The 26,701-nt window shown below is 30.7% G+C and overlaps 4 protein-coding genes and 1 non-coding gene across 9 annotated transcripts; 3 read left to right on the forward strand and 2 right to left on the reverse strand.

Moving 5' to 3' along the window:
- Positions 1-1,222: 1,222 nt before the first annotated feature.
- LOC124948146 lies at positions 1,223-3,753 on the reverse strand. Of its 2 annotated transcripts, XM_047491356.1 has the most exons (3): positions 3,457-3,753; positions 3,116-3,162; positions 1,223-2,807 (listed from the first exon to the last, which is right to left on the reverse strand). In XM_047491356.1, exon 3 carries the CDS (start codon positions 2,778-2,780, stop codon positions 1,458-1,460), a length of 1,323 nt encoding a protein of 440 aa, XP_047347312.1. In that variant the 5' UTR covers positions 2,781-2,807; positions 3,116-3,162; positions 3,457-3,753; the 3' UTR covers positions 1,223-1,457. The 2 variants fall into 2 exon arrangements, with proteins under 2 accessions (XP_047347312.1, XP_047347313.1); XM_047491357.1 differs by lacking the exon at positions 3,457-3,753 and having other exon boundaries at positions 1,223-2,794; positions 3,116-3,334.
- An 801-nt stretch (positions 3,754-4,554) lies between these two features.
- Trnar-acg lies at positions 4,555-4,627 on the forward strand. Its single transcript has one exon. It is a non-coding gene; the product is annotated as a tRNA-Arg (tRNA).
- A 1,229-nt stretch (positions 4,628-5,856) lies between these two features.
- On the forward strand, positions 5,857-18,977 carry LOC124948147 (lissencephaly-1 homolog). 2 transcript variants are annotated; one of them, XM_047491358.1, is made up of 7 exons: positions 5,857-6,014; positions 11,135-11,284; positions 14,738-14,891; positions 15,067-15,273; positions 15,424-15,834; positions 15,955-16,303; positions 16,438-18,977. In XM_047491358.1, exons 2-7 carry the CDS (start codon positions 11,247-11,249, stop codon positions 16,509-16,511), a joined length of 1,233 nt encoding a protein of 410 aa, XP_047347314.1. In that variant the 5' UTR covers positions 5,857-6,014; positions 11,135-11,246; the 3' UTR covers positions 16,512-18,977. The 2 variants fall into 2 exon arrangements, with proteins under 2 accessions (XP_047347314.1, XP_047347315.1); XM_047491359.1 differs by lacking the exon at positions 5,857-6,014 and adding an exon at positions 6,163-6,356.
- Positions 18,978-19,837: 860 nt separating this feature from the next.
- Positions 19,838-23,567, forward strand: LOC124947493 (ovarian-specific serine/threonine-protein kinase Lok). Its single transcript, XM_047489705.1, has 7 exons — positions 19,838-20,882; positions 21,000-21,275; positions 21,360-21,616; positions 21,714-21,917; positions 22,012-22,185; positions 22,268-22,432; positions 22,593-23,567. The coding sequence occupies exons 1-7, from the start codon at positions 20,720-20,722 to the stop codon at positions 22,809-22,811; spliced, it is 1,458 nt and encodes a 485-aa protein (XP_047345661.1). The 5' UTR covers positions 19,838-20,719; the 3' UTR covers positions 22,812-23,567.
- On the reverse strand, positions 22,500-26,478 carry LOC124947496 (succinate dehydrogenase [ubiquinone] iron-sulfur subunit-like). 3 transcript variants are annotated; one of them, XM_047489713.1, is made up of 6 exons: positions 26,375-26,478; positions 24,542-24,798; positions 24,094-24,391; positions 23,827-23,949; positions 23,549-23,731; positions 22,500-23,483 (listed from the first exon to the last, which is right to left on the reverse strand). In XM_047489713.1, the coding sequence occupies exons 1-5, from the start codon at positions 26,378-26,380 to the stop codon at positions 23,591-23,593; spliced, it is 825 nt and encodes a 274-aa protein (XP_047345669.1). In that variant the 5' UTR covers positions 26,381-26,478; the 3' UTR covers positions 22,500-23,483; positions 23,549-23,590. The 3 variants fall into 3 exon arrangements, with proteins under 3 accessions (XP_047345669.1, XP_047345667.1, XP_047345668.1); XM_047489711.1 differs by lacking the exon at positions 26,375-26,478 and adding an exon at positions 25,000-25,340; XM_047489712.1 differs by lacking the exons at positions 22,500-23,483; positions 26,375-26,478 and adding an exon at positions 25,000-25,344 and having other exon boundaries at positions 23,496-23,757.
- Positions 26,479-26,701: the final 223 nt, after the last annotated feature.

The following is a 26,701-nucleotide window of genomic DNA, read 5'->3' on the forward strand; positions in this document are numbered from 1 at the left end:
GTATATATGTAGGTATATATAATATATTTATATAAATAGCATTTTAGTAAAAATGTAAAAAAAATTTAGTAGAAAATTGGAATACCAAAATAATGACAGATAAATAGGGGTAGATAACACAATCCGATATACGAAATTTACGAAACATATTTAAGTAAGATATATAGAAATATAAAAACATAATCAAGATAAATATAATGACATAAATGATTCGTATTATGTGTTATACGTACATATATATATATGCGTCACAAATTTGACGCATCGTAATCTAATTGTTCTAATTATTTTTCAAGGAATAATTACCTACGATATTGTAGGTAGGTAACAAGTAGGGAACACTTGTAATTTCTCACTTATTGACATTACGTATAATTTTACAATTTTGTTAACATCATCGTCCGAATAAATTATAAATAAAGTGATAAAAAAGATATCAAAATAAACGTCAACATATAATAAACATGTCCATTCGATGACTGAATAAGAAAGAATATAAAAAAAAAAAGATTGGAAAAAATATACTTGTTTTGTATGCAAGTTATATTTGTTAATTTTAACAATTATTTATCGTTAATGAGTTTTTGATTTTATAAAATGTATTTAAATAATTTTGAAAATAAACATGTTCGTAGACATGCTTCTCATCGTAGACATGTACGTATGTACCATTATATATACGACTTATATAGTCTATATATACAATAGGAGAGTTATAGAATTCGTATAGTATATGTATATGGAAATACATAATGTATTATACGAATACTTAAGTACCTCATTGTGTGTGTGACGTATTGTGCATAATATACGTATACATACACACACACACGCGTGCGTGCGCTCGCGCGCGCGCACACACACACATACATACACAATTATATTATACACAATATATAGATTTATTTCAGCATATTGCAGCGATTGAATTGTATAAAATATAAAATCTTCTAAGATTCTTTGTTTTCCGCGTTTCTTCCATATATCGTTTTTCTTATGAATTCTCCCTTACTTAATATTTATACAACATATTTTTTTAATAATATTCGAAGCACAGCTTCGAATTATTGTCAATTAAGATAGAAACTCGCAATCATGATTGAAAAGATATTACTATATTTTTAGTAAGATTATTAATAAAAAAAAAAAAAACGCGCATATATATATATATATATATATATATATATATATATATATATATATATATACACTTGCATTAGAATTGAAACACTACATCAGTCTATAATACAAAAATAATAATAGGCTTTAAGCGATTTTCAAAGAAGAAAAGTTAGGAGTTCTCTTTCAACTTTTCATAGCGTCGCTATTTGTTATCTCCGTTGCATCCTTATATGTTTTTATACTACATACTATAGGCGTAATTACGAAGTTCGAATAATTCCGATGTTATCCAGTACGACGGAGGAAAACATCAAGGGATTGGTATTGATGATATATCATACTATCGATATACATAAATGGTATCCCTTTTCCCTCATATTGATAAATTCTTCTTCGGAATCGGGTAACAACATTCGTTCTCTATTTAAAGGACTATCTAATTTGCGTATGATATTATCGTTGTTATTGTTCGTCCGTCTTCTTTTGGTAATACGAAGTATTTCCTGTATTTCATCGTCGTCAACCTTATTCTCATCTTCCTTAAGGGATTCCAAATGCATTTCGGTAGGTACCATTGACTGGCCAACATTTACAATATTTTTTACCAATTGCGTTTTAGCAACTGTATTTTCTTTATTGAATGTATTACATTCGTCAATAGATGAGGTATTAGTTATGTACGAATTTTCATTATTTTTTATCTTAATATCCTTAGGTAAAGAACATAACAAAGGTAATCTAAAGAATACGGTTTCTTCGTTACAATACGCCGTATTTTTATTTTCCACATCTATAACATGCTTTGAACGATTACCGTCATCGTTATATCGAAACCCTTCATTTAATAGGGAGTCGTCTAACATATGTATACGATTCAAGGGTTGAACGCCCATAACATAGTTCTCGTAATGATTCTTTGTCGAGCCGAAATAATCAATACCTAGTAGACTACTTTCAGAATTATTTTTAACCATAATAGAATCTTCATTCTTTCGATTTTCAGGATTGATTATTTTTGGCGGGAAAAATGATGATGAATTAGATGTAGAACTAGAAGAGGAATTTAATATTTTCAAATGTTTACGATTTATAGTAATATCCGAAATGATCTCCTCGCCTATTTTTATTTTAAGACGAAAGAAATTATTATTGTTATTCGGTGTTTTCCTTCTTCGAATGTTTAAACGTTGTTTCTTCGTAACGGCATCGGTTCCCGTATAGTTATTGCTTATAACGGGATCATTACCGTGTCGCATAACCGTGTGGAATATAACGTCACTTTTACATTTAAAAGGTAAGTCACAAATTTTACATCTTTCGGCAACAATAACGACACTGCATTTTCGTATTCTTAAAGTATCCAAAGAATTTTCTTTTCCATCTTCTTCACCTTCTTCTTCTTCTTCTTCTTCCTCTTCCTTCTCTTCGTTTTTCTCCTTAATTATCACGTTATTATTTCTTTCCACGTTATTTTCTATTTCTTGCCTTTTCATTTCGAGTCCTATTATGTTCATAAAATCTTCTTTATTATTCACCATCGACGTATCAAACAATTTAATTTCTTTTATACTTCTAACAGCGCGTTTCGTCGATCTTCGACGCATGTATTTCATTGAATCTTTGCCGGCGTTAAACTTTTTACGGAATCGCTGCGCCATCTTCTGTGATATAACTACAATTGAAATCTAAAAATAGAAACATAAGGGAATCCCTACCATTATATTTGCGGACATCGACAATGTATGCATGCATATGTATACATATATTTATTCTTTTTCCTCGTGTAATTTCTGATTTATAATAAAAAAAAAAAAAAAAAAAATATATAAATTTTGAAAATAATTTGATACGATCGAAATCGTGATATACGTATAAGTACATTTTTATTCTCTGTTTGATTTTGTAGAATTTCTTTAAAACTTTATCTCATCAACGGGATATAATGAATAATATAGAAAAATATATGATAATATATTATAAATTAATTACCTACCGTTACATGAGTTTGATGAAATTACGGACGGTCTTCATTATTATTTGCTACAAAAAGGATGAATTTAATCTTCGAATCATTCCTATCATTCAATTATTCTATAATATCCAATAATCACACACTTTTCAATATATCACATTTTTCTTTATATTTTTCACGTATTTTTATCACAATTAATAATTACATAGTCGTTATATTATATAAACGATATATCGTATATGCTCGTGTATCTTAAAAAATAATCTAGATTGTCATGGCGACCGAGAACAAAAAAAAAAATTTTATATCATAATATCGACAAATGTAAAATAAATTTATCACGAATTAAATATTGATGTTACCATTGATAAAAAATAAATTTTGAGATATGATTGGAAAAAAAAAACGATGCATAATTATATACAGATATATATATATATATACATATATATATACATATATATATACATATATACATGCGCATCATTTAACGATATCCATTTCTCCAATACTTGACACAAAGGAACTTCTTATACTATATGAGTAAAAAACACAATGAAATATCTCAGAAATATCTTGTAAGGCCCGGATGCTACATAGACTAATCTAATGTGGCCTTATATCTCGACCAATGCGCTTTGAGGTTCTATAGATACTGCGATATTTAGACCTTCCCCTACCATCGATATAATGAATCATCGTTCTGGAATGAAAAATAGATAAGTAGCAGTACGTCGTTTATGATGATAGAAAAAAATGTCCTTTTTGTTTGAATATGTGCTACGTACTTAATAATATTAACATTGTATTATATTCTCAAGTATGAATTTATAATATTTAATATTGTAAAAATACAATCGCATTCGGACACGATCATGAACGATTACGATATTATCACGAACGATCACGATATGAGAATAAATGATCATGATACAATCGTGTGATTTTTTTGTAATCAACTTTAATAATAATAATAATTTTATTTCTTCTCTCTTTCGAACTTTTATAAAGTTATTATCAATAAATTGTACGATAAAGAAATTAAAATGATATAACTTATACGGTTTTTATAAAAAAAAAAAAAAAAAAAAAAAAAAACGTTGCATTATATACCCCATCTTACATTCAGAATGAATTTTAATTGAGAAAATATTACCAATGGAGTACATTTTTTAACCAATCAATAATGTATGAAATTAATAATGTCATGCATTCTATGTCGTTTCTTTCTTTTCTCTTTCTTTTTTTTTTTTTTTTTTTTTTATGATTTCACATTAAGTATTTTGTTATACATATATGTACAAATAATTTGTATTTGTAACAATATATATTTATTTAATAAAAAATAATTTATATAATGATAACATAATAATATTGATAAAGTAATTATATATATCAATATATAATATAGTATTGTAAGTTTAGTAAAAAATATAAAAAATAAAAACCGTAAGTAACATGGTCCTGTGGCGCAACGGATAACGCGTCTGACTACGGATCAGAAGATTCCAGGTTCGAATCCTGGCAGGATCGAAATAGTTTTTTTTTCTCTTTTCTTTTTCCTTTGTTTTTTAATTAAAATAATCTGTAATAAAAAATAAAAACTTTTTTTAATCTGTAATAAACAATAAAAACTTTAAAATTTCTGTATAATTTCGTTTTATTTTGAGCAAAAAGAAAAAATTTATTTATTAACCCTTTGTGGACACGCGTCAGTAAATAGCCACTTAAGTCTGTTCACCGTTGCAAATGTGAATTATACAGTAACTCACGTATATACGTCTATCTTTCTGAGTGATAAGATACGTAAAAGTATAATATACTAAATGGTATAATGTTTCCTTTGAAAGGAAATCAGAGATTTTTAGCTTTGAAGTTTTATTTTCTGTTGATGTAAATTCATAGTATAGGATATTGACATTTTTATTTGCCATCTAGCATTTTGATTGTTAACTCTCGTCTACAGTTATGCTCACTCGCCAAACGGCTCCGTTTACAAATGATTAAAGTATAATTCACTTTAATGATTCATACTTCAGATCCAAATGTGATCTCTATATTGTTTATTGTTTTACTCATTACTCTCGAAAATATAATAACATAAATATGAAACTTCTAATAATTTCTATATACCAAGTTTTACGTATCAAGACAAAATATCAATTTGATGAATATATTTCATAAAGAGATCTTTGTAAAAAATCTTCTATTTTTATTATATATCGCATATATTTCAATCTTTTATTTCAATTGTTAAAAACTAATATAAAAATTGAATTAGATCAAATCATAATCCGGAAGAGCATACATTTACATAAATACACTCACACAAGCAACAGACGTACGTATGCACATGATATTGATACACATTATATATAGCAATTGAATTTATCACTTAGCATTCATTATTGATATAACATTGGAAGCTGCGAAACCTCATTATCAACATATGTAACATTGCATAAATTAAGAAACCACATTACCGACATACGAAACCAATTGCAAACTATAGAAATCGTATTACCGACAGACTCCATATTTTCAAGTAAGAAACTTTATTACCGACGCACGAAACACAGTACTTAAAGCATATATATATATATATATATATATATATATTGCGTTGGTGTAAATAATATAAAGAAAGACATTGTAGAGCGAGCGTTGCTGAACGTCGGTTGTCATCGTGTAACGTCGACAAAGATCGTGAAGGAACGGGCAGGTCGCGGTGTCACGTGACCCCCACGGCGGCAAGGAGCATGCGTGACCGAGCGAAGTCTTTCAAGGCGCCACCTCGCGGCTAGTCCGATCGCAGAAGTGATCTCGAGGAGTTTTTCGATGGTCGTGTTCGTCCGGGTTTTCACGTGAATTTTTCGAATCTAAGGGATCCCATCGTTAATACAACACCCTGGAAAAATACGTGAGTACCTACGACCCGTTACGCACGAATTTCTTATGGATGGCGATATAGATGCTACAAACGATCTTGCAAAATACGAGCGGGACAGACAGATAGAGAGAGAAAGAGAGAGAGAGAGAGAGAGAGGGAGAAACGTTACAGAGAAGGAGAGTGTATACTGTATATATGTGTAAGAGAGAGAGAGGGAGATAGAGTGAGAAGAGCACGAAGAGACGTGTGACGGGTCCTGGCAAAATGGCCGTTCACGATTTACAACAAACGGTTGGCTCGTACGAACGGTTCAAAACGGTCGCACATTTTGACGTGTCGCAATATCATCATCAACGAGCGATTCTGACGCTGGTACGTTAGTTTAACGCTCTTTAATTCATTCGAATCGTCCGATAAAGCAACCATACACGACGTTGTACGTCACTCCGAATTGATTTTTTTTTCGCGAACGACCGCTTGCGTAGTGTGACGATATGGACTCGTCTTTTGGCGAGGAAGTCGAATGAGAGAACCTTTGTACTCATGTTTCGAAGTTTCATCTTAAACACGTGCAATGTTGTCCCCTTCTACCCTTATTCTATTTATTTCATTTTTCTAACATTTACGTCCTTTTATCGAAGATGTTTCTGTTAAAAACCGCCAGTTTTTGACAGCCTCTATCTTCGTCTGTCTCTCTCTCTCTCTCTCTCTCTCTCTCTCTCTCTCTTTCTCTTCCTCTCTCTCTCTCTCTCCCTCCGTTCGTTTTCTAATTCTTTCTTCACGATCAGCTGTTAATCAATCGCATCGTTAAATTACAAACCATATATAAATTATTTAATGTAAGTGTGTTCGATAGTATCGTCAAAAGTAATAATGTAAAAAAGAAAAATAAATAGAAAAGAAAAAAAAAGAATCTTTCAGAGCACTATGGAAATATTTTTCATTGACGATTGCTCGAAAGAAACTAAGAAGTGTATACTGACACTTTTTATAAAATCGCCGATTCAAATTTCACTGCCACAAGCATTTTCTTGGTGCCGCCTATATTTTTTTTTTTCTTTACGTCGTAAAATACCGGCTTAAAGTCTCTTGCGAATCTTTGATCGTTAATATATTTATCTCTTTCTTTCCTTCTCTCTCTTTCTCTTAACGTGTTTATCGTGATAGTTATCTTTCTATTATCAAGGACGGTCGATTCTGTCGGTGTCGATGCTCCTCAAACAACGAGTTTGCGATTTCTTCGATATTACTTCAAGTGTTACATATTTATATACGTGCGTGTGCGTGTGCGTGAGCGTAGTGAATATATATATATATATATATATATATATATATATATATATATATATATAATGCATACATATATACATACATAAGTACTTACAATAAAGATTTATTTTCGATAGATATGAAACGAACCATAGATCGTATCAATCATAAGTCTCGATTACACGTAAAAGGAAAAAAGAAAAAAGATCTGCATAAAATCATCATCGTCGCCATTATCATATTCTTATCGACAAAAAAAAAATGTATTATTTATTATTTGTGATCTTTTTTAATCGATCCAAGAAGGAATAAGTTAATTATATGGACGCGCCGATCGATTATAGTATTTTTTCTTTCTTTCTTTCTTTTCCTTTCTTTCTCCTCCTTACTCTTAATGAATTTCAATTCGCTTTATGTCTTCTTGGAGTATGTACAACTCTATCTCTTTCTCCCTTTCTCTCTTTCCTGTGAATTTATTGATCGCCTGGATTTAAGATATTCCCCAAGAGAACGAGTTCTCTCTCAGCCAATCACAGCACAGTGATCAGTCCGATCGTAATGGCGCATATTTATTGGACATTTTTTTCTTATTAATTTATTTTTTTTCTTCCTCCTTTTTTCCCTTTTTCTCTTTTTTATTTTTTTTATTTCTTTTTTTTCTTTTTTTTTCTTTTTTTTTTTTTTTTTTTTTTTTTTTTTTTTTTTTTTTTTTTTTTTTTTTTTTGTTTCGTTCAAAGTGTATCATTGCTCATATTGAAATAAAATAATTCGTGTTATTGAAATAAATTCGAAAGATATATACACACACACACATAAATATATATGTATATATATATATATACGCAAATAGAATTAAAAGAAGAAAACGTAGCCAACAGGTACGAATAGGTGTGTACGAGGTCAGGAAGGGCAAAGCCTTCTCTCTCAACTCACGAAGATCCCGGAAGCACGAGCATAGAACTCTACGATTGAAGCAAACGTTCCGCGTTTCACTGAACATTTTCTAACCTTTTCAAAAAGATAGCACGTGTATAACTAGATAGAATGATTAATTGATCGATAGATAGATACAAAGAGAGAGAGAGAGAGAGAGAGAGAGAGAGAGAGAGAGAGAGAGAGAGAGAGAGAGAGAGAGAGAGAGAGAAAGAGAGGGAGAGAGAAGGAAATATTGAAACCTTAATATATATTCTTTATTGTTATTGGAATATATGAGTCATTAAGTTTATACGAGTAGTACGAGTAGAGTATGCTTATTCTTGAATTGATGTATTGAATCAAAAACATTTCTTATTATATATTCCGATTGAGAAATATATATATATATATATATATATATATATATATATATGTGTAATATATAACGCGCTCGTTGGAATGCGGAAGAATACTCTCGAGTAGTAAGATCCCATACAACTCGTGTGAAGAAGTTTGTCTCTTCGAGTTTATTTTTTCGATATTTTCTCATTTTCTTCGTTACTAGAATTCTTGTTAGTTGGGAGAAGAAAGAGAGAGAGAGAATTCTCGAAGGATATTCTTATTATTATTCTTATTATTCTTTGTAACATCTTTCGAAAATGTGCATGAATAATGTATAAGAAGTGTACTTATGTTATGAAGAACGTTTTGTCCTATTAACGGATAAGTATAAGTGGCGCCAAATTTAAACATGATTCTTTTATTTTGTACCTATTTCTAAGAAGATTTTTATAACGATGTGGTTTCTTCTCTTTTATTAATACACACACATACACACATATGTGTATATATAAAATTTATAATCGATAGTATTAATATAATTAGGATATAATATAGTAATATAATGTAGAGTATATAATTAATAATCGATTAGATTTTTTCTCGTAGAAAAAAAAGAAGGGGAAAAAAAAGATAGAAAGAAAGAAATAAGAAAATTGTTGATGCCGATCATGACCTCTTTCACATTGCTTCGTGAAGTCCGATTGAGAAGTCGGAAAGAGAACGATATGAATATTTGAAAGAGAAGCGAAATATACATGTCGCGACAGTGGAGGGAAGGCGGATAATGGATGGTGGTGGTGTATCGATTGGGCGTCGTCGTCGTCGTCGTCGTCGTTGGCGGTGGTGGCGGCGGCGGCGGCGTCGTCGTCGTCATTCGAGCGTCGCGACGCCCAATAATGAATACGCCGTAGACGCACCTCTCCTAACTCATATCCCTCTTGGTGATTGTCAAGGTCCTTTCACTTATTCTTTTCCCTTTCTAAGGCGCAATCGCCTTTTACCTACTACCATATTTCTTTTTCCTAATTTGAAAATTTTTAAGAATATTCTCTCTCTTTTTTTTTCTTTTCTTTCTTTCTCTTTCTCTCTGATGTAATCGCACGTTATTTTATTAACTTTGACACTTTTCAATTCTCTTAATATAACTCTTACTTCACATTAATGTTATTTTACTTAAAAAAGAAAGAAAGGAAGAAAAAGATCTCCCCCAATGAAGTTTTAACAACGAAAGAAGAGGATCATATTAAAAAAAAAAAAAAAAAAAAAGAAAAAAAAAAACAGTAAAATATACCTGAGAAAAAAGGGAAAAATAAATTTTTCACAGTCACCAATCAAATAGTATGATTAGTGTCTTGTCTCCCTTAGTTCGCGACATTATTATCATCGCGTGCCAATAACGCGTATAGACATATCTATGTATGTATATATGTATGTATATATATATTCAATTCCTACTGACGCAAATTACATCCTATGTAAATGCGGAATCTAAATGAAAGCCGAAATAATATGCAAGGTCACTGTCATTCCCTTATGTCCCCTGCACCCCTTTTCTATTCGTGTCAGGATCGTGTTCAATACCGGTTTACTCGAAATGCAATGGCGAACCGTATATACAGACCTTCTCTGTGAGATAAGAGAAGAGATCGAACGAGAAGTGTTGTGTTATATTCGTCTACTCTCTTTCTCTCTCTCTCTCTCTCTCTCTTTATCTTTATCTTTATCTTTTTCTTGTTTTCTTTTATTCTTTTTATCCATTCATATGCTTACGGGACAGGGACAAAGTGGTCATTTCGAAACGGTATTATAATTCATTCGATATGTCCAGTATATCAAAGGAATTCCAATGTCGTAAGCTAATATAGGTAAATAAATGCACGAAGTAAGTAGTTAACCTAGATGCTTTCACACACACATGCACACACACACACATGTACATAACTCTAGTTCCAATCGAACTTCTAAGTATTATTTCCAAATGGTGACGTTCTTTTCTATATATATAAAAATAGATAATTACATGAATATTTATAATGTTTGTATACTGATACTACTAACCGTAGTAAACATTCTCGTGATAAACTCTCTCTCTCTCTCTCTCTCTCTCTCTCTCTCTCTCTCTTTTTCTTTCTCTTTCTCTCTTTCTGTTGTTCACTTGTTCGCTATCGCTATTTCTCTTATGAACCTTCACTCGATCAGTACTCCACTTATTATAACCGCCCCCTTTCACTTTCGTACCTTCTTCGTACCTCCTGTGAGAAGAAGTATTATCGACCCGATTTAAATCGATCGTTCATACCGATGACGCGATAACGAGTACTTTCTTTTCGTGTTGACCACTGACTTACTTATATATTTCCGAACTAGATCGACTTCATGTTTTTGTTTCCTTTTTTTTTGTCTTATTTCTCCCTTCCCCCACAAATTTTATTGAAGAAAAGAGAAGAGAGTCGTTTGGACAGAAATAACATTCCTTATCTTCATCTTCTGCGGCCTTTTTTCTTTTTTCTCTTTTTATTTATTTATTTATTTAACTATTTTTATTATTATTATTTTTTTTTTTTTTTGATTTTCCTCCATTTTCCACTACGTCCATAAATTAATTTATTCCTCTTGTATTACAGGCAATGCTGAGAGCAGGGCACTGAACAAAACAGGAGCTGACTGGAGAATCTAGTCGTGCTCAATCGAATTATTATCGAAAAATCCAGTAAGGCAATAAACAATCGAAGGATCATGAAAATGGTGCTGTCTCAACGTCAGAGGGAGGAGTTGTGAGTTATATTGACAATATTATATCTTTTCATCTCGTCTATTTTATATTTCATATATTTGAGGATGACCCAACGTTACGTTCAAATTGGACTGTTAGCAAGTTTAAAAATTGAAAATCTATGGATATGCTGTCTGAACGTCAGACGACGATGGAGTTTCAAGGCTTCTTTTTTTTTCTTTTTTTTTTTTTTTTTATTTTTATTTTTTTTGACAATGTTCTTTTCACTCATCTCTGTCCATTTTATATTTCGTCTATTTGAGGACGATCCATTGTTACATTGACGTTGACAAGCTAAAAAATTTAAAAACTATACATGTGCTAACTCGACGTCAGAGGATAGAGTAGTAAGTTATTAACGATATTATACTCTCCTTTCGTCTCATTCACTTTATATTTCATATGTTTGAGAACGATCCATTATTATGTTCAAATTATATACTGTCTCGACGTCATCAGATGATGAGAATGATTCTTAAGTTATTTATAATATTTTCGTCGTCCATTTTCTATAATCATCTATTTGTAAATGAGTCATAGTTATTTACATATAAATTGGACATTAACAAACATAAAATATTCACAAAAAAGACTATATAAAGATATAACTAAGAAAGAAGAAATATTTGGGGTCGAAGTTGGTTTATAGCAATCAAGAGTCCTTATAAAATGTCAGATTATTGAATTATTCAAGAGAGTACTGCAACCTTAGCCCTAATACTTTAGATTCTCTTAGGAGAATTTTTCACATTATAGTGGGGGGCCAGGACGGGGCACCGGGGTCTGCCTTTATATACGGCTTCGCACGGTGCAGTATTTCAGGCTGTTGTTTTAAAAGAGAGAACAATGCCTTTCTCCGGAGTAGCTGAGCTGTAGTAGTTTCTCGCCTCCTTCCGTCTTTCCTGCTGTTGTCCTATCTTTCTCTCTCTCTCTCTCCCTCTCTCTCTCTCTCTCTCTCTCTCTCTCTCTCTCTCTCTCTCTCTCTCTCTCTCTCTCTCTTTCTCGTTCATTCTGTCTATACAGTTAAATGAGAAAAGAAAAAGAAAGAGAGAGAGAAATGGAGAGTGGGGGTGGTTGCACGCTAGTGCGTGCAGACGGTGGCCTGGATCAATCGAGGAAACCTGCCACTACGAAGTAGAAGGAAAACGAGAACTGTATTCTCTTCCTCTTTTAACCCCCTACGTTCTTAGTTTCGCTTGCGTTAGAGAGAGAAAGAGAGAGAGAGAAAGAGATATGACTAGTTCGAATCTATAAAAAAAGAATTAATCATATAATATCATCAATATAAATGGATTAAATAAATCATGATTTAATTTATATATATATATATATATATATATATATATATATATATATTCCATTGCATTAAATTGCATCAATTTCTGATATGTTTTCTCCGTCGACCGATTAGTCACACGGTCGACATAACCTTCATCTTTAATTTCAATCAGGAAATCAATCAGTACCTAAGAGAGAAAAAGAGAAAGACAGAAAGAGAGAGTAGGAAAGAAAGAGAGAGACTATTTCCGATGACGTCAAATTAATCGTAGATCCACGCTAGGAGAATAGCCGAAGGGTAGTCAATTGGAAGGGAAAAATATCGAGGAGGGGGTGGAGTTCAGTACAATGGAGTGGGGTGAGTTAGGGGAAAAGAGATGGTAGGGAATAGTAGTCTTGAGCAAGCGCAGTATACACGATCGATAACGTGCGAAATGAGTCGGCGTGGCTCAGCAAGCAGCTAGGTAGCAGGACGAGCGAGAAACTGAGACACGTACACAAGGGATGAAGAGGAAGAGAGAGAGAGAGAGAGAGAGAGAGAGAGAGAGAGAGAGATGAGAGGGAAAGAAGAGAAAGAGAAACAACTAGTCGAGGGACGAGAGATTAAAATGAGGCAGAAAAGGAGGACTTGCGCATCGATTCACATAGTCCGTGGCTCTCACGTTACATTCATGCACTTTTCTATTTTTTTTTTTTTCTTTCTTTTTTTCTTTCTTTTTTCTTTTTTTCTCTTTCTTTTTCTCGTTCTTCCATATCATTCTTTTTTTCTCTCTTCATTCTAAATGTAATTGATTCCCTAGACCTTTCTATTTTATTTTTCTTTTCTTTTTTTTTTTTCTTTTTTGATGTTACTATTCTTTTCCTCATACGCATGGTTGCTCTAATAACTTACATGTCTCATCATGATTATCGAAGTATGAATCGAATATTATTATTTTCTCTCTCTCTCTCTCTCTCTCTCTCTCTCTCTCTCTCTCTCTCTCTCTCTCTCTCTCTCTCCCTTTCTGACTGTCCGCAAAGAGAAATTCGCTGAAAATCTTACGGAATATCTCAGCTTGTTTGGAATAAAATTTCTGAATAAATATAAATGTCGTTTTTAGTTTTCGAACTCTTCACACTCTTAGAGACTATAAATGACGTAAGATATTCTATTGACGTCAGCGATAATCCTGATCTCTCTCGTAAAAGTATCAAAGAAGATGTTTTCTTTATTACATATACCCTCGAAAATATAACGAGGAATATATTTCGATGATCTCTTCTCAGACGTAACGTGATGTATACATACATATTATCATATGTATGTTATGCTATGGATCAGCTAATAAATAATATCTAAATTTGCAATATTTTATATGTAAATGAATAACGATATACGATGAAATAGTATTTTATTGGGATTGCATTAACTGATATAGTATAGTAAGTAATTTTCAGTAAACATTTACAATAAATAAATAAATAAATAAAAAAGAAAAAAAAACTGAACGTGCAGTCTTGTTTGTTCAGAGATAAAATATCTATTGAAAGTTCCGACATTATACATTATACGCCACCTTATACATACATACATATATACATATATATCCATACGATACATATGTCAATATGTCTGTTTCCTCGATCTTCAAACTTTACACGTCGTATTGAGGAGGATGTGTATATATACATGGAGAAAGAGGGGGAAAAAAATGAAAAGAGAGAGAGAGACACAGAGAGAGAGAAAAACACTCGTGATGACACATATGTACATATGTATAACGTAATACCACACATTGCTAACGGTGAGACAGGTGAATAGAGACAAATGTAACCGACTTAAGGTCTTTCACCCTATGTTGCCTATCTATGTGCCTACCTTTGAATCCCTTTCCCACGTATATTTCAACCTGCAAGTTTCTTCCATTGTGTTCACAAACGTTAGCATTAACCATCGACGACTACGACGTATAAATGGCTTTTCTGTACCGTTATATACGTATATACATATTGAGCCGTCGTAAATCTATGAAAATATTTCATGTTAATTGTATTTTGGATTGAAATATATTAAGATATTACGTTAAGATAATATTTGTGAAATTAAAAATCCAATTGAAAGTAATTAAATATATTTTTCATTGCATTGAATAATTTTTATTTTTTTTTTTTTTTTTTTTTTTTTTGTCGTATGCAGAAATAAGGCGATCGCAGATTACCTTAGCACCAATGGCTATCAAGATGCATTGGAAGCATTCAAAAAAGAAGCCGACATGCCAGGAGAGGTCGAAAGGAAATACGGAGGTCTCCTCGAGAAGAAATGGACATCGGTCATACGATTGCAGAAAAAGGTAATTTAATTTTCGTTCGATAGGACAATGGTTCCTTTTTTCTTTTGTTTTCTGTCTTTTTTTTTTTCTCTTTTTTTTTTCAAATCGACGAGTCTGTCGAATAGACGATATTGTCAACGCTTTATGCGATATACCTTTCATTAATTATTATTATTATTATTATCCACATTTATAGGTAATGGAATTAGAATCAAAGCTCTCAGAAGCAGAAAAAGAATTCATCGAAGGTGCACCAACGCGAGGTAAAAGATCGCCGTCTGAATGGATACCGAGGCCACCAGAGAAATTTTGTCTTACTGGACACAGAGCGCCAATTAACAGAGTTATTTTCCATCCTGTATTTAGTCTTATAGTATCCGCTAGCGAAGATGCCACTATAAAGGTAAATAATAATAAATAAATAAATAAATATATATATATAGATTTTTATTTTTTATTTTCTTATTTTTTTTTATTTTTTTATTTTTTTAAGAGAAGAAATTTTAGACGAAGAAAAAAAAGTTATAATAAATATATATGCGTTTGTTTCAAGGTATGGGACTTTGAAAGCGGAGAATTTGAGAGAACATTGAAAGGCCATACCGACAGCGTACAGGATATCTCGTTCGATGTCTCGGGAAAGCTATTAGTTTCTTGCAGCGCGGACATGTCCATTAAATTGTGGGACTTTCATCAATCTTTCGCATGTGTCAAAACTATGCAAGGCCATGATCATAACGTAAGCTCTGTAGCATTTGTTCCGCAAGGTGATTTTGTAGTAAGCGCCTCTAGGGACAAGACGATCAAGATGTGGGAAGTGGCGACGGGTTATTGCGTAAAAACATTAACGGGTCATAGAGAATGGGTTAGAATGGCACGAGTTAGTCCATGTGGCGAACTCATTGCCAGTTGCTCGAACGACCAAACAGTTAGAGTGTGGCATATAGCAACGAAAGAGACAAAGGTATATCATAATATATGATTTTTATTGCATCGTTATATATCTTATCGTATAAAAACAGATCGTGCTTATAAAATTATTTTACCAATTAAAAGAACTTATTACGATATTTTCTTAACATAGGTCGAATTAAGAGATCATGACCACGTCGTTGAATGTATCGCATGGGCACCAGAAAGTGCAAGAGCATCGATCAATGCGGCAGCAGGAGCAGATAATAAAGGAGCCCACGAAGGACCCTTCCTTGCATCAGGTTCACGAGACAAGACCATTCGCGTTTGGGATGTTGGTGCCGGTGTATGCCTTTTCACACTTCTCGGACATGACAACTGGGTACGCGGAATTGTTTTCCATCCTGGTGGAAAATTCATCGTCAGTGCTTCTGACGATAAGACACTCCGAGTATGGGATACGCGTTATAAAAGGGCGATGAAAACCCTCGAAGCGCATGTTCATTTTTGCACCTCTGTCGGTAAATATAGAAATTCTTCTTTTCTTTTTTTGTTTTTGTTTTCTTTTTTGATATTTTAGATATTTTACATTTAAAGAGATACATTTTTCTCAGTCTAATACGAAGAATTATTTTCTCTCGTTTTTTATCTTTAGATTTTCACAAGAATCATCCATACGTGGTAACCGGTAGCGTAGATCAAACGGTGAAGATCTGGGAGTGTCGCTAGTCACCCAATTTTACAGTTTCTTTGGAACTTCATGAATATGAAGAGCGAAGAAGATAAAACGCGCGTCCAGTTCGATGGAAATGGCCGAAAGAGTAAGCTGCTCCAAAAGCTATCGTACATACACTATTATTAATATTAATTATTATTATTATTATTAATTATTATTATTATTAATTATTATTATTATTAATTATTATTATTATTATTATTATTATTATTATTATTATTATTATATACACATACGCGTACGACTAAGAGCTCTTTAATTAATTTATAATAAAGTACGATTAGTAATTATTAATATTATATATCGTTTTACGGTAACGAACTGCACTAATCGAGGAGAGTGTACTTGAGGGCAGCATAACTGCCAAAATATAGGCTCATCTCTCGAGGAGGATATTACACAATTTACAGCACTATTGTGTTTGAACCGAAGGAATTTATTCCTTTAACTAAATACGAGAACAAAGACAGGATTCTGTATATATTTCTTTCTACGTAGTGCAAAATTTTATGTCAGTGACTGCCTTTTTTATACCCTCCACCCTATTCCACCTCACCCTCTCGTTTTTTCTTATCCCCTCAGATCCCCTCGTTTTCTCTTATCTCCTCAGAACCCCTCCCCCTATTTCTCTCTTTCTCTTTTTCAGGTATTATTGATATTTATTAAAATATCAGAGATGCGGTACTGAGTATAAAATAAAGGATATTGTCGTTCTCCTCGGTTCATACTCTTTACCATTTCGAACGAATCTCTTTGACTCTTGTAACGGTGATGAAAATAACAACTTTATTGTCACCTATAAGAACAAGGCTTTGTAATTATTTTATGCACTCTCCTCGACTATTTTTGGCAATTCAAAATGGGATGCTGCTCCATCTTTACTCATATATACAAAAAAGCAGTGGCATACCTTGCTGAGTGCAGTATATTGAATGCCAGCGATTCAACTACCACGGATTAGTTTGAAAACTGTAGTAGGTAGTATGCCATTGAGATACCCTGTTGTCACAGGAGATAAAATCCACTGCATTAGATATTCGATTTGAAATAAATGACACGCACTGTGAAGGGACAATTACCTCGATAAAAAAATTCTTCTATTTAAACATCGCTTGTTTTTCAATATAATAACTGCGCAAATATATTCAATATATTGGGAATTGTTTCCTACCAGTGTGATGTTTACTTTTGAGTTGCATAAACATACTCAAATGTGCACACAGATAAAGTGAATACAATCAAGAATATAAGGTATAATATATTGTGCAAATTTAAGTCAATAATATGGCTGAAAGACTAAACTAATATGGACAATTTTTATAATGTTTTTGTTCGAATGGGAAGCACAAGAAAAATGGTTGAACTATGGTAAAAAATTTAACGTGTGCTCAAAGTAGAGAGTAAAAAAGAAAAATATAAGCTTTTGCTCAGCGCTTAGCATCCAATCAATGTGCATTAATAATAATAACCTATCGAGGACAATTAAGTAAAAAAATGCAAAGCATAGTCAAAGAATTTCCCATCGGTTTGACTATATTTATTAAATGGAATGCATATTCATATTGAAGATCGAAAGCGCATAATTCAACGTGTGGGTTCCAAAATGAAAAGTGCTAGTTGTATACTTAGTTTTAACCACTATTAGCAGTAGTTCAGACATGATATAGATGAAGGAAAAAATAGAAAAATAATCGCAATTCAAATGTATGGTTGGACGACACACTGACACATACATATTTTCTTGCATTCGTATGTACTTGCATTTGTATGTAAGTGTACAATATGGATACCATTATGACGATGCTTAATTAAGGGTGATTTTTCAAACAATACACTGATGTCTGCAACCTTTTCCTACTGTTTCTCCCTTGTTCACCTTTTAACCAGATTTACTCCTGGGAAAAATACCCCTCAATTAATGTGGTACTAAATTATTTTGATGAACAATAAACGAAGTTGTCACTGAGTCGTAAGATCTATATTACCTATATTTCATACTATTCTTAATAATAATGGTTATTTTAATTTAAATAAAACTATCAGCTATGAAAGAGTAATAGTAGAGTAATAATGAAGAAAGGAAGAAAAACTTAAGTGAATATTACCTTCTTATTCCATAGTTTTTATTATTTTCTTGCTACCTTTCAATTCCTTCAAGAAATGCATGAAAATACTTTTAATATTTATCGAAAATACGACGACACGGTACTGCTTAAAAATAGCATATAATTTCGTAAATAATACACAAAATTTAACTTGTGTATTGTGTGTAATATTTATCTTTGTACTCTAACACGTATCACTTTGCCATTATTTATATGCGAGAAAAAAGAGTTATAGTATTAAGCTGCATCTGTGGATTTTGGTGCACGTTTAATTTGTAAAATCGTGTCGCTTTACTATACGTAGTATTTTTAATATCATGAAGAAAATACAAAATCTAGTTTTATTACAACTTACATTCGTTTAAGTATCATTTTAATTTAAGCTTTACTCTTTATTCATTTCTCTCATCAGAAGAAAAAAAAGAAATATTTATTAAAATATCGAAAATTAAATAAATATATTTTTCTTTTCTTTTTCTTCTTTTATCTTAAGATCACAAATATGATAAAACTTAAATATGCACTATATACATATGTACACATACAGTCTCATGCAAATGTATATGTATATATGCACTTGATAACAGTATTCCAGAGTGTGATAAAGAAGGGCTAGCAATATATTGTTATAAGCATACAATGAAACTATACGCATATTGAGCACTTGATATTTGTGTCTACGTATGGTTAATGTAATAAAAATTATGTTGTAGTTGCTTTTCATGACTCGTTATCTAGCTTTAGTGATTCCATTTTTCTACCAGTTTTAATAATGTTGCAGATAGTAGAATGATAATAAAGTATTATTCATCCTTTATAATATATATATGTTTCTGAAAATATTTTTAAATCGAACTAACAATTCTTACTCTATTGGAAAAGAGAGAGAGGAGGACGGAGAGCAAGAGAAAGAGGAGGATGGAGAGCAAGAGAGAGAGAGAGAGAGAGAGAGATATTTAAGAAGTAAACAAAAAAGAAGGACAAAAACAGAATTAATTTTAACATATTGGTATCAAAGAAATAAAAAATAATCTCAATAATTTATTTATATTATTAAAAATTTCAATAATAGAGTTCATATTTTGAATTTAAATTTATTAAAACTTTCGAATGTTTTATTTGCTTTATTTCATTATTTAGTAACGTAAATTGCCGTAAGATGGTACTATTACTTTTTTTTTTACTTTACAATTTTATATTATTTTAGAAAAAAGAAATGATAATTTTACCAAAACAACTATATTATTTTATATATGCTCTATAAATATAAAGAGAGTGAAAAATTTTTATATTTTTATTTGTACACGAAATAATAAATATATTTTGTTTATACATCTTAGTTGTATTCGATAGTATGGACCAATCAGGAACGTTCTTGAAAACATCAGAATTTAATCAGTTGATTAAATTATAACATAAACATTTATAATATAATTTATTGATTAAATATATACGGCCGATTTATAAATTAAAATATATGTATACATATATACGTGTAATCACGCATATAAAAATGTAAACATAATTGTAAAATCAATTTTTTTCAAATAGTTCGTTAAATAATCGTAGATGACTACGAATGTTGGTAATGCTTTCAGTGTGGATTTTCCTTTGTTATTCTTACTTCGTTAACGGAGTTAAAGTTCCCAGCCAGTAACGAATAAAAAGAAAAAAGGAAATTTTGTTTTCACGAACAGTTACTCGCCAACTATGTTTGATCGACTTACCTATTAGTAAATGAGATGGTTGTGTGTTGTCACTTACACGTGATAATTGTTGTGAAATGTGCTTTTTCCCGGCATTGATGAATTAAATCAACACGCGTAATCTTTCTTTCCACACAATTATATTTTATTAAATTAAATATATTTTTCTGTTTTGTAGAGTATATTTACAATGAAAATATTTTGTTTAATTTACGTGCGTTTAATAAAAAATATATAATGGGTTAACCTTATGTATTCATGTATTTTATGTTTATTAAATTATTACGTATATTTTCGTAAAAGTGATAAAAGTAACACGTAATAATCATTCAAAGATATATTTATCATTTATATACATTATTTCGATTATTTGATTATCATTAAAAAGGTATGAACATGTTATCGGAAGATTCGATACCTTTGTCCTTACCTGATACACAAAACATAGACGCTGTGACTCTCACGCAGTCTCAGGATTTACCTGTTTCACAACAAACAGCTATGACTATTTGGGGGAGGTTATGTCCAAACAAGCTTCCTTTTAAACCTTTAGGTAAATTCATGCATATTTTCTTTTATATATATATATATATGTATGTATATGTATATGTATGTATGTATATATTAAATTTTGGTTGAATTAATACGATCAATTTTACTTTTTCATTAGAAATGACTAAGGACGAATATACTCTCGGTCGTGCAGAGAGTTGTGATATTTGTGTGAATTCTATAGAATTTAGAGCTAAATGGGTGAGTGTAATAAGTAAAATACATTTTAAGATAATCAGAGAACATATTGGTGGGAACAATAATGACTCGGTAGTATACCTAGAAGATCTTAGTCATAATGGAACTTTTGTTAATAAAGAAAGAGTTGGAAATCGTAAACGAGTAATATTAGAAAGTAACGATGTGATATCTCTTGCACAACCTTATTTTGCAGGTAGATATTAATTCTTTTTATAATTATAAATGTTTGTATTATATAAATATATAGATATTATTAATTGACAATGTTATATTTTAGTGTATATATTCATGAGTACAACTGCATTTGAGGGTAATGAATTGCCTATAGAATTAAAGAGCAAATATGCAGTTTCGCGTAAATTGGGTTCAGGTGCGGGTGGAGAAGTAAAAATGGTATTTACCAAAAATGGTTGTAAAAAATTTGCAATGAAAACTATAGTTAAAGCAGCTAGTAATTCAAATGGATATAAGCATCCTTTAAATGATCCTGAAAAAATTATGAATGAAGTTAGAATTTTGAAAGCTTTGAGGCATGTAAGTTAATGCAATAATATTCATTTTCTTTTTAAACGCTTGCATTTGTAATTTTGTGAATGAAATTTAATTAATAAGAAAAATCAATGTGTTATAGCCATGTGTAATTCGTATGGAAGAAATTGTAGATACTCCAAGTACTGTATATATTGTTCTTGAATTAATGGAAGGTGGAGAACTGTTTGAAAGGATAACAAGTAGGGGTAGATTAACGGAAAATCATACCAAATTGTTATTTTATCAAGTTGTATTGGCAGTTCATTATCTTCATGAATGTGGTATCACCCATAGAGACTTAAAGGTTAGTTATTTGATATATGTAAATATGTGTAATAATAATATTTACATATATATATACATATATATTAATTTTTTTCTTTTTTGAATAATCATAGCCTGAAAATATATTATTGGCAAGCAATGCAGATATAACTTTAGCTAAAGTGTCAGACTTTGGTTTGTCAAAACTAGTTGATGCACAAACCATGATGAAAACATTTTGTGGAACACCAATGTATGTAGCACCTGAAATATTGTCAACAGGTGGACGTGGTTCATATACAAATAAAGTATGACTTATATATTTCAATATTTTTATTTTTAAATGCTGATTTATAATTGAAATATGTTTTACCTATTTATTAATTTTAGGTCGATATATGGAGTTTAGGTGTAATTTTATATGCTTGTTTAAGTGGAGCAGTTCCATTTAACATTACATGTAAAGAAGTTACTTTGCAAGATCAAATAAAAAGAGGACTTTATGGGTTTCCAAGTTCTAGATTTGGACATGTATCGGATAAAGCTATCGATTTGGTAAGAATTTAATGATGTTTGTTATATTGAATAGGACATATGAAAAAAAAAAAAAAAGAAAAAGAAATTCGAAAATTTACATATATATATATATATTTATATGTAATAATACAGATAAAAAAATGTAGAATTATATAAAACAAAAAGATTTGATTTTTAGATTAAACGTATGATGACAGTAGATCCTAAAAAGCGAATTACCATCAAGCAGGTGTTATTACATCCTTGGCTACAAGATCATTTTATGCGTAATACTGTACATTCATTAATTAATTATGATAAGGACGAGAACTGCCCTCCTATAAATTTACTTACAGATGATAGATACAAACATGACACGTATGCAGGTCTGTTGAAACGACCAAGAATAGAATTATAGATATTTTGACTAAATACAGCCTGCTAGCGGGTCTATGTAATTATTAGTACAAATAATGAAGAGAGTATTGACTTTTTTTAAATAAAATAATTATGTTAATCACACAAAGAATAGCGTAATACGTTTACCTTTTTCTATTATTGAATGATTTTGTTGTGATATTTATATGTTCCATATAAATGTAGTGATGTGTATACATATAACGCGTAATCTAAAAAACAAATTTACATGCAACAAATAATCCAATCACATTTTTCATTAACAACATACGTGGTGCTTGTATATCTGTGATTTATACTGTTGATTTTTTCAATAAGGATTTATATGTGATTTCTAGTTCATGTATTTTATTTTGACTCATTATCATGTCAATAGAAATATGTGTTATTCTGACATAGAAAGAAACCTTTATCTCTAACATCTTATGTTATCTCTATTTTGCATATATTTTTAATTAATTTAAAAGTTTGATCTACTTTATAGTGGGTTTTCTTTCATCGTGACATAGTAATAAAATATCTTGTATCATTTCATTATAAATAATTTAAGCGAAGTTTCACATAATAGAATACGAGCATATGTGACAATAAATTTGTTTTGTTGCGTTATGTTTATGTTTGTTTTTACTTGAGTATAGTTGGTATATTATACATCCAAAAAATATAATTCAACCTGCAAAAAACATGTGTTTAAGCAGCACATTTATAAAATATATCATTTTATAATAAAATTGTTACATGAACTGTTTTATTTGAAGATCATCGATATTGCATTATTCATCATTCCTTTCTACAAGAGTAAATATCTTCTTCACCAGGACAAGGATTCGGCATTGGTGTTTCTAAATCCGGTTCCTGTTTAGACGTAAGTCCAGCAAGATGTCGTTTTATTTGAGCTATTGCATTTCCAGGATTTAAACCCTGAAATAGAGTTCATAAGCAATTTTCTAAGAGAAAGAGAGAGCGGACAATTTAAATTATTAGATATAATGTGTGTATTCGATTGTTATATCTACCTTCGGACATGTTTTAGTACAATTAAAGATGGTGTGACATCGATAAACCGAATAAAAATCTTTTAGTTTACTAAGCCTCTCTTTGTACGCCATATCTCGTGAATCCATCATCCATCTGTATGCCTGTAATGTTTGTAGGTATATTGAAAGAAAAAACAAAACAAAAAAAAAAAGAAGAGGTATCTTTTTCTTTTTTATAGATAAAAAAAAATTGTTAGATAAAAAATTCGTCTTCGGATTATCTGTAAAGTCCAATTAATCTGATACCTGTAAAAGAGCAGCTGGTCCTAAATATTTATCCCCTAACCACCAATATGGAGGACAGGAGTATGAACAGCATCCACAAAGGATACACTCGTATAATGAATTAAGTTTATCTCTATCTCTCTGACTCTGTAAGATTTGTCTTAAACCAAGAAAGCTGCCTTCTCCGGGACGTTTTAAAAATGGTTCAGTTGAATGAACTTGGCTAAGAAAATGTGTCATATCCACAATTAAATCTCGGATTACATAGGTATGTGGTAAAGGATAAATAATAATCGGTTTCGATGAATGTTCTATTTTTCTGAAAATAAAGTAATAACATATTTTTAAGACACATAATACCAATTAGATAATCAAAGAGATTTTTATTACAATTAATTCAGTGTATTATTATTATTATTATTATTATTATTATTATTATTATTATTATTATTATTATTATTATTATTACGTGATGCAAGCTAGAGTATTAACACCATTGATGTTCATAGAGCAACTTCCACAAATTCCTTCACGGCAAGATCTTCGAAAGGATAGAGTTGGATCGAGATCTGCTTTGATAATATTTAGAGCGTCCAATATCATGGTACCAGTACAATTCATTAAATCCACGTTGTATTGTTGCATATGGGGTTTTACTTTTGGCTTTTCTGGATTCCATCGGTATATGCGAAACGCTTGTATTTTCGTTTTCTTTATTTGTTTTTCCTTAACCAAGAGAAACGATCAAATTTAATGATCATTTATTTACACATACGCACATTCTATTTATCATATACTTTTTTGAGGGTTTTTCTCATTTTTTTTTTTTTTTTTTTTTTTTTTTTTGTAATTTTTATTTTATTTTATCTTTTTTTTTCTCACAAAAATCCGCGTCACTTCAACAACTTGTTTTATACTTTTACTAACGTCTAAAGTTTTGCAATCCTTGACGGCCGCCTTTTCTTTACCGAGTATTCCTTTATCCGTTGATGATAAATATCTTAAATGGAAAGTTATTAAACCGAACCATGAATTACGTTTTACATTAATATAGCCGTTTTTACAAAATTGGCTAGTTAAAACGCCGCCAGTATCGGCAAGGAACATGTCCTTCGATCGATAGATTTTATGATAGAACCCCCAAAACTTTAATATTTATTCTATCGAACATTCCGGCTTTGGCAAGGATACTTATTCTGTCCTTTCTGTCAAAAACAAAATATTGAAAATGAGCGACGATCAAATACGTATCTAGTGTAAACAGCACCTAGGGCAAGTGTAAAAATTGCGCTTCTATCATCCCACCCATCCCTTCTTTGGTCTCTTCCCAGTCCCCAATTATTTCTTCATCGATTTATACGCGTATCGTCCCAATTCCATCTTTTCTTTTTTCCATTTCTTTTGTCAAATGAACGATTTTGACTTCGAAGAAGTACAAGAAAAAAAAAAAAAAATAAAAAAGAAGTACAACTTCATTATTCATACCGCCGCGACAAGAGCCATGCAGGATCAACGTTTCTTTTCTTTTCTTTTTTTCTTTTTGTTTTTTTTTTATTTTTTTTTTTTTTTTATCACGACTTCGCTCTCTTCTCAAATTTATTTCTCATCGAGCTTTCTCAACAACAACAAAAATGAATTTTCTTCGACGATTGCTATTTCTTTCAGCCTTTTTGTTTTTTATTCTTTTTCTTTCTTTTTTCTTTTTTCTTTTTTTTGATTTTTGTTCTGATTTTATTGTTTTTTTTTTTTTTTTTTTTTTTCCATAAACCAGGGCACAACGTCCTATTCGCCCAATCCTATATAATTACTTCTAATGACAATCTTCACGATTCTCTAATTTATAACTATGTTCGGGATATTTTACATATTGCCGAGAGAGAGAGAGAGAGAGAGAGAGAGAGAGAGAAAACGTTTTTTTCTTTTTTCTTCTTTAAATCGTTGAGTTTTTAAATTCATTCTCGCTTTGTAATTATTTTCTTTTCGTTCGCATTTCGTTTACACACAAATGCCGTTAATTATATGGCATTGGATTAAGTCTTATATTTTTCTTCATTAGATATTTAGATATTTGCGTTTTTGTGTATAATAAAAAAAATATTCTTCCATTATATAAGAAAATCCGTTTCAAAGTGCTTATTATCGTTATAATGTAAATATTTTATGTAATTATGCATTTTTTTTTTGTTTTTTTACGAGTATAATGTAAAAATGACAAACATATTGAAAATGACTCGTAACATAAAAATACATATTTCAATGTTGATTCAAAAATAGATATTATAGAATAATATTGGTCACTTACATACATTTTATAATTACAATCATGTTAACTTAATTTAGAATGATACTCGAGATTTTTTTTTCTTCTTCTTTTTCTTCTTTTTTTTTTCTTCTTCTATAAAACGTCTTTAAATGAAATATCATAAATATTTTAATTGTTCGTTTGAAAGATTTAAGCAGAGAAATTTGACTTAATTTAAGGGTTATTTAATCTTGATTATAAATATAATTTTATACAAAAAAAAAAAAAAAAAAAATCGAATAGGTACATACATTTTCCCTCCAAAAAGATAAAGTATGGAAAAGTATATTTTAATTGACTTAATCCACTATCAAAATAAACAAAAAC

This window comes from Vespa velutina, chromosome 3 (genome assembly GCF_912470025.1).
Source record: "Vespa velutina chromosome 3, iVesVel2.1, whole genome shotgun sequence".
Taxonomy (NCBI): Eukaryota; Metazoa; Arthropoda; class Insecta; order Hymenoptera; family Vespidae; genus Vespa; species Vespa velutina.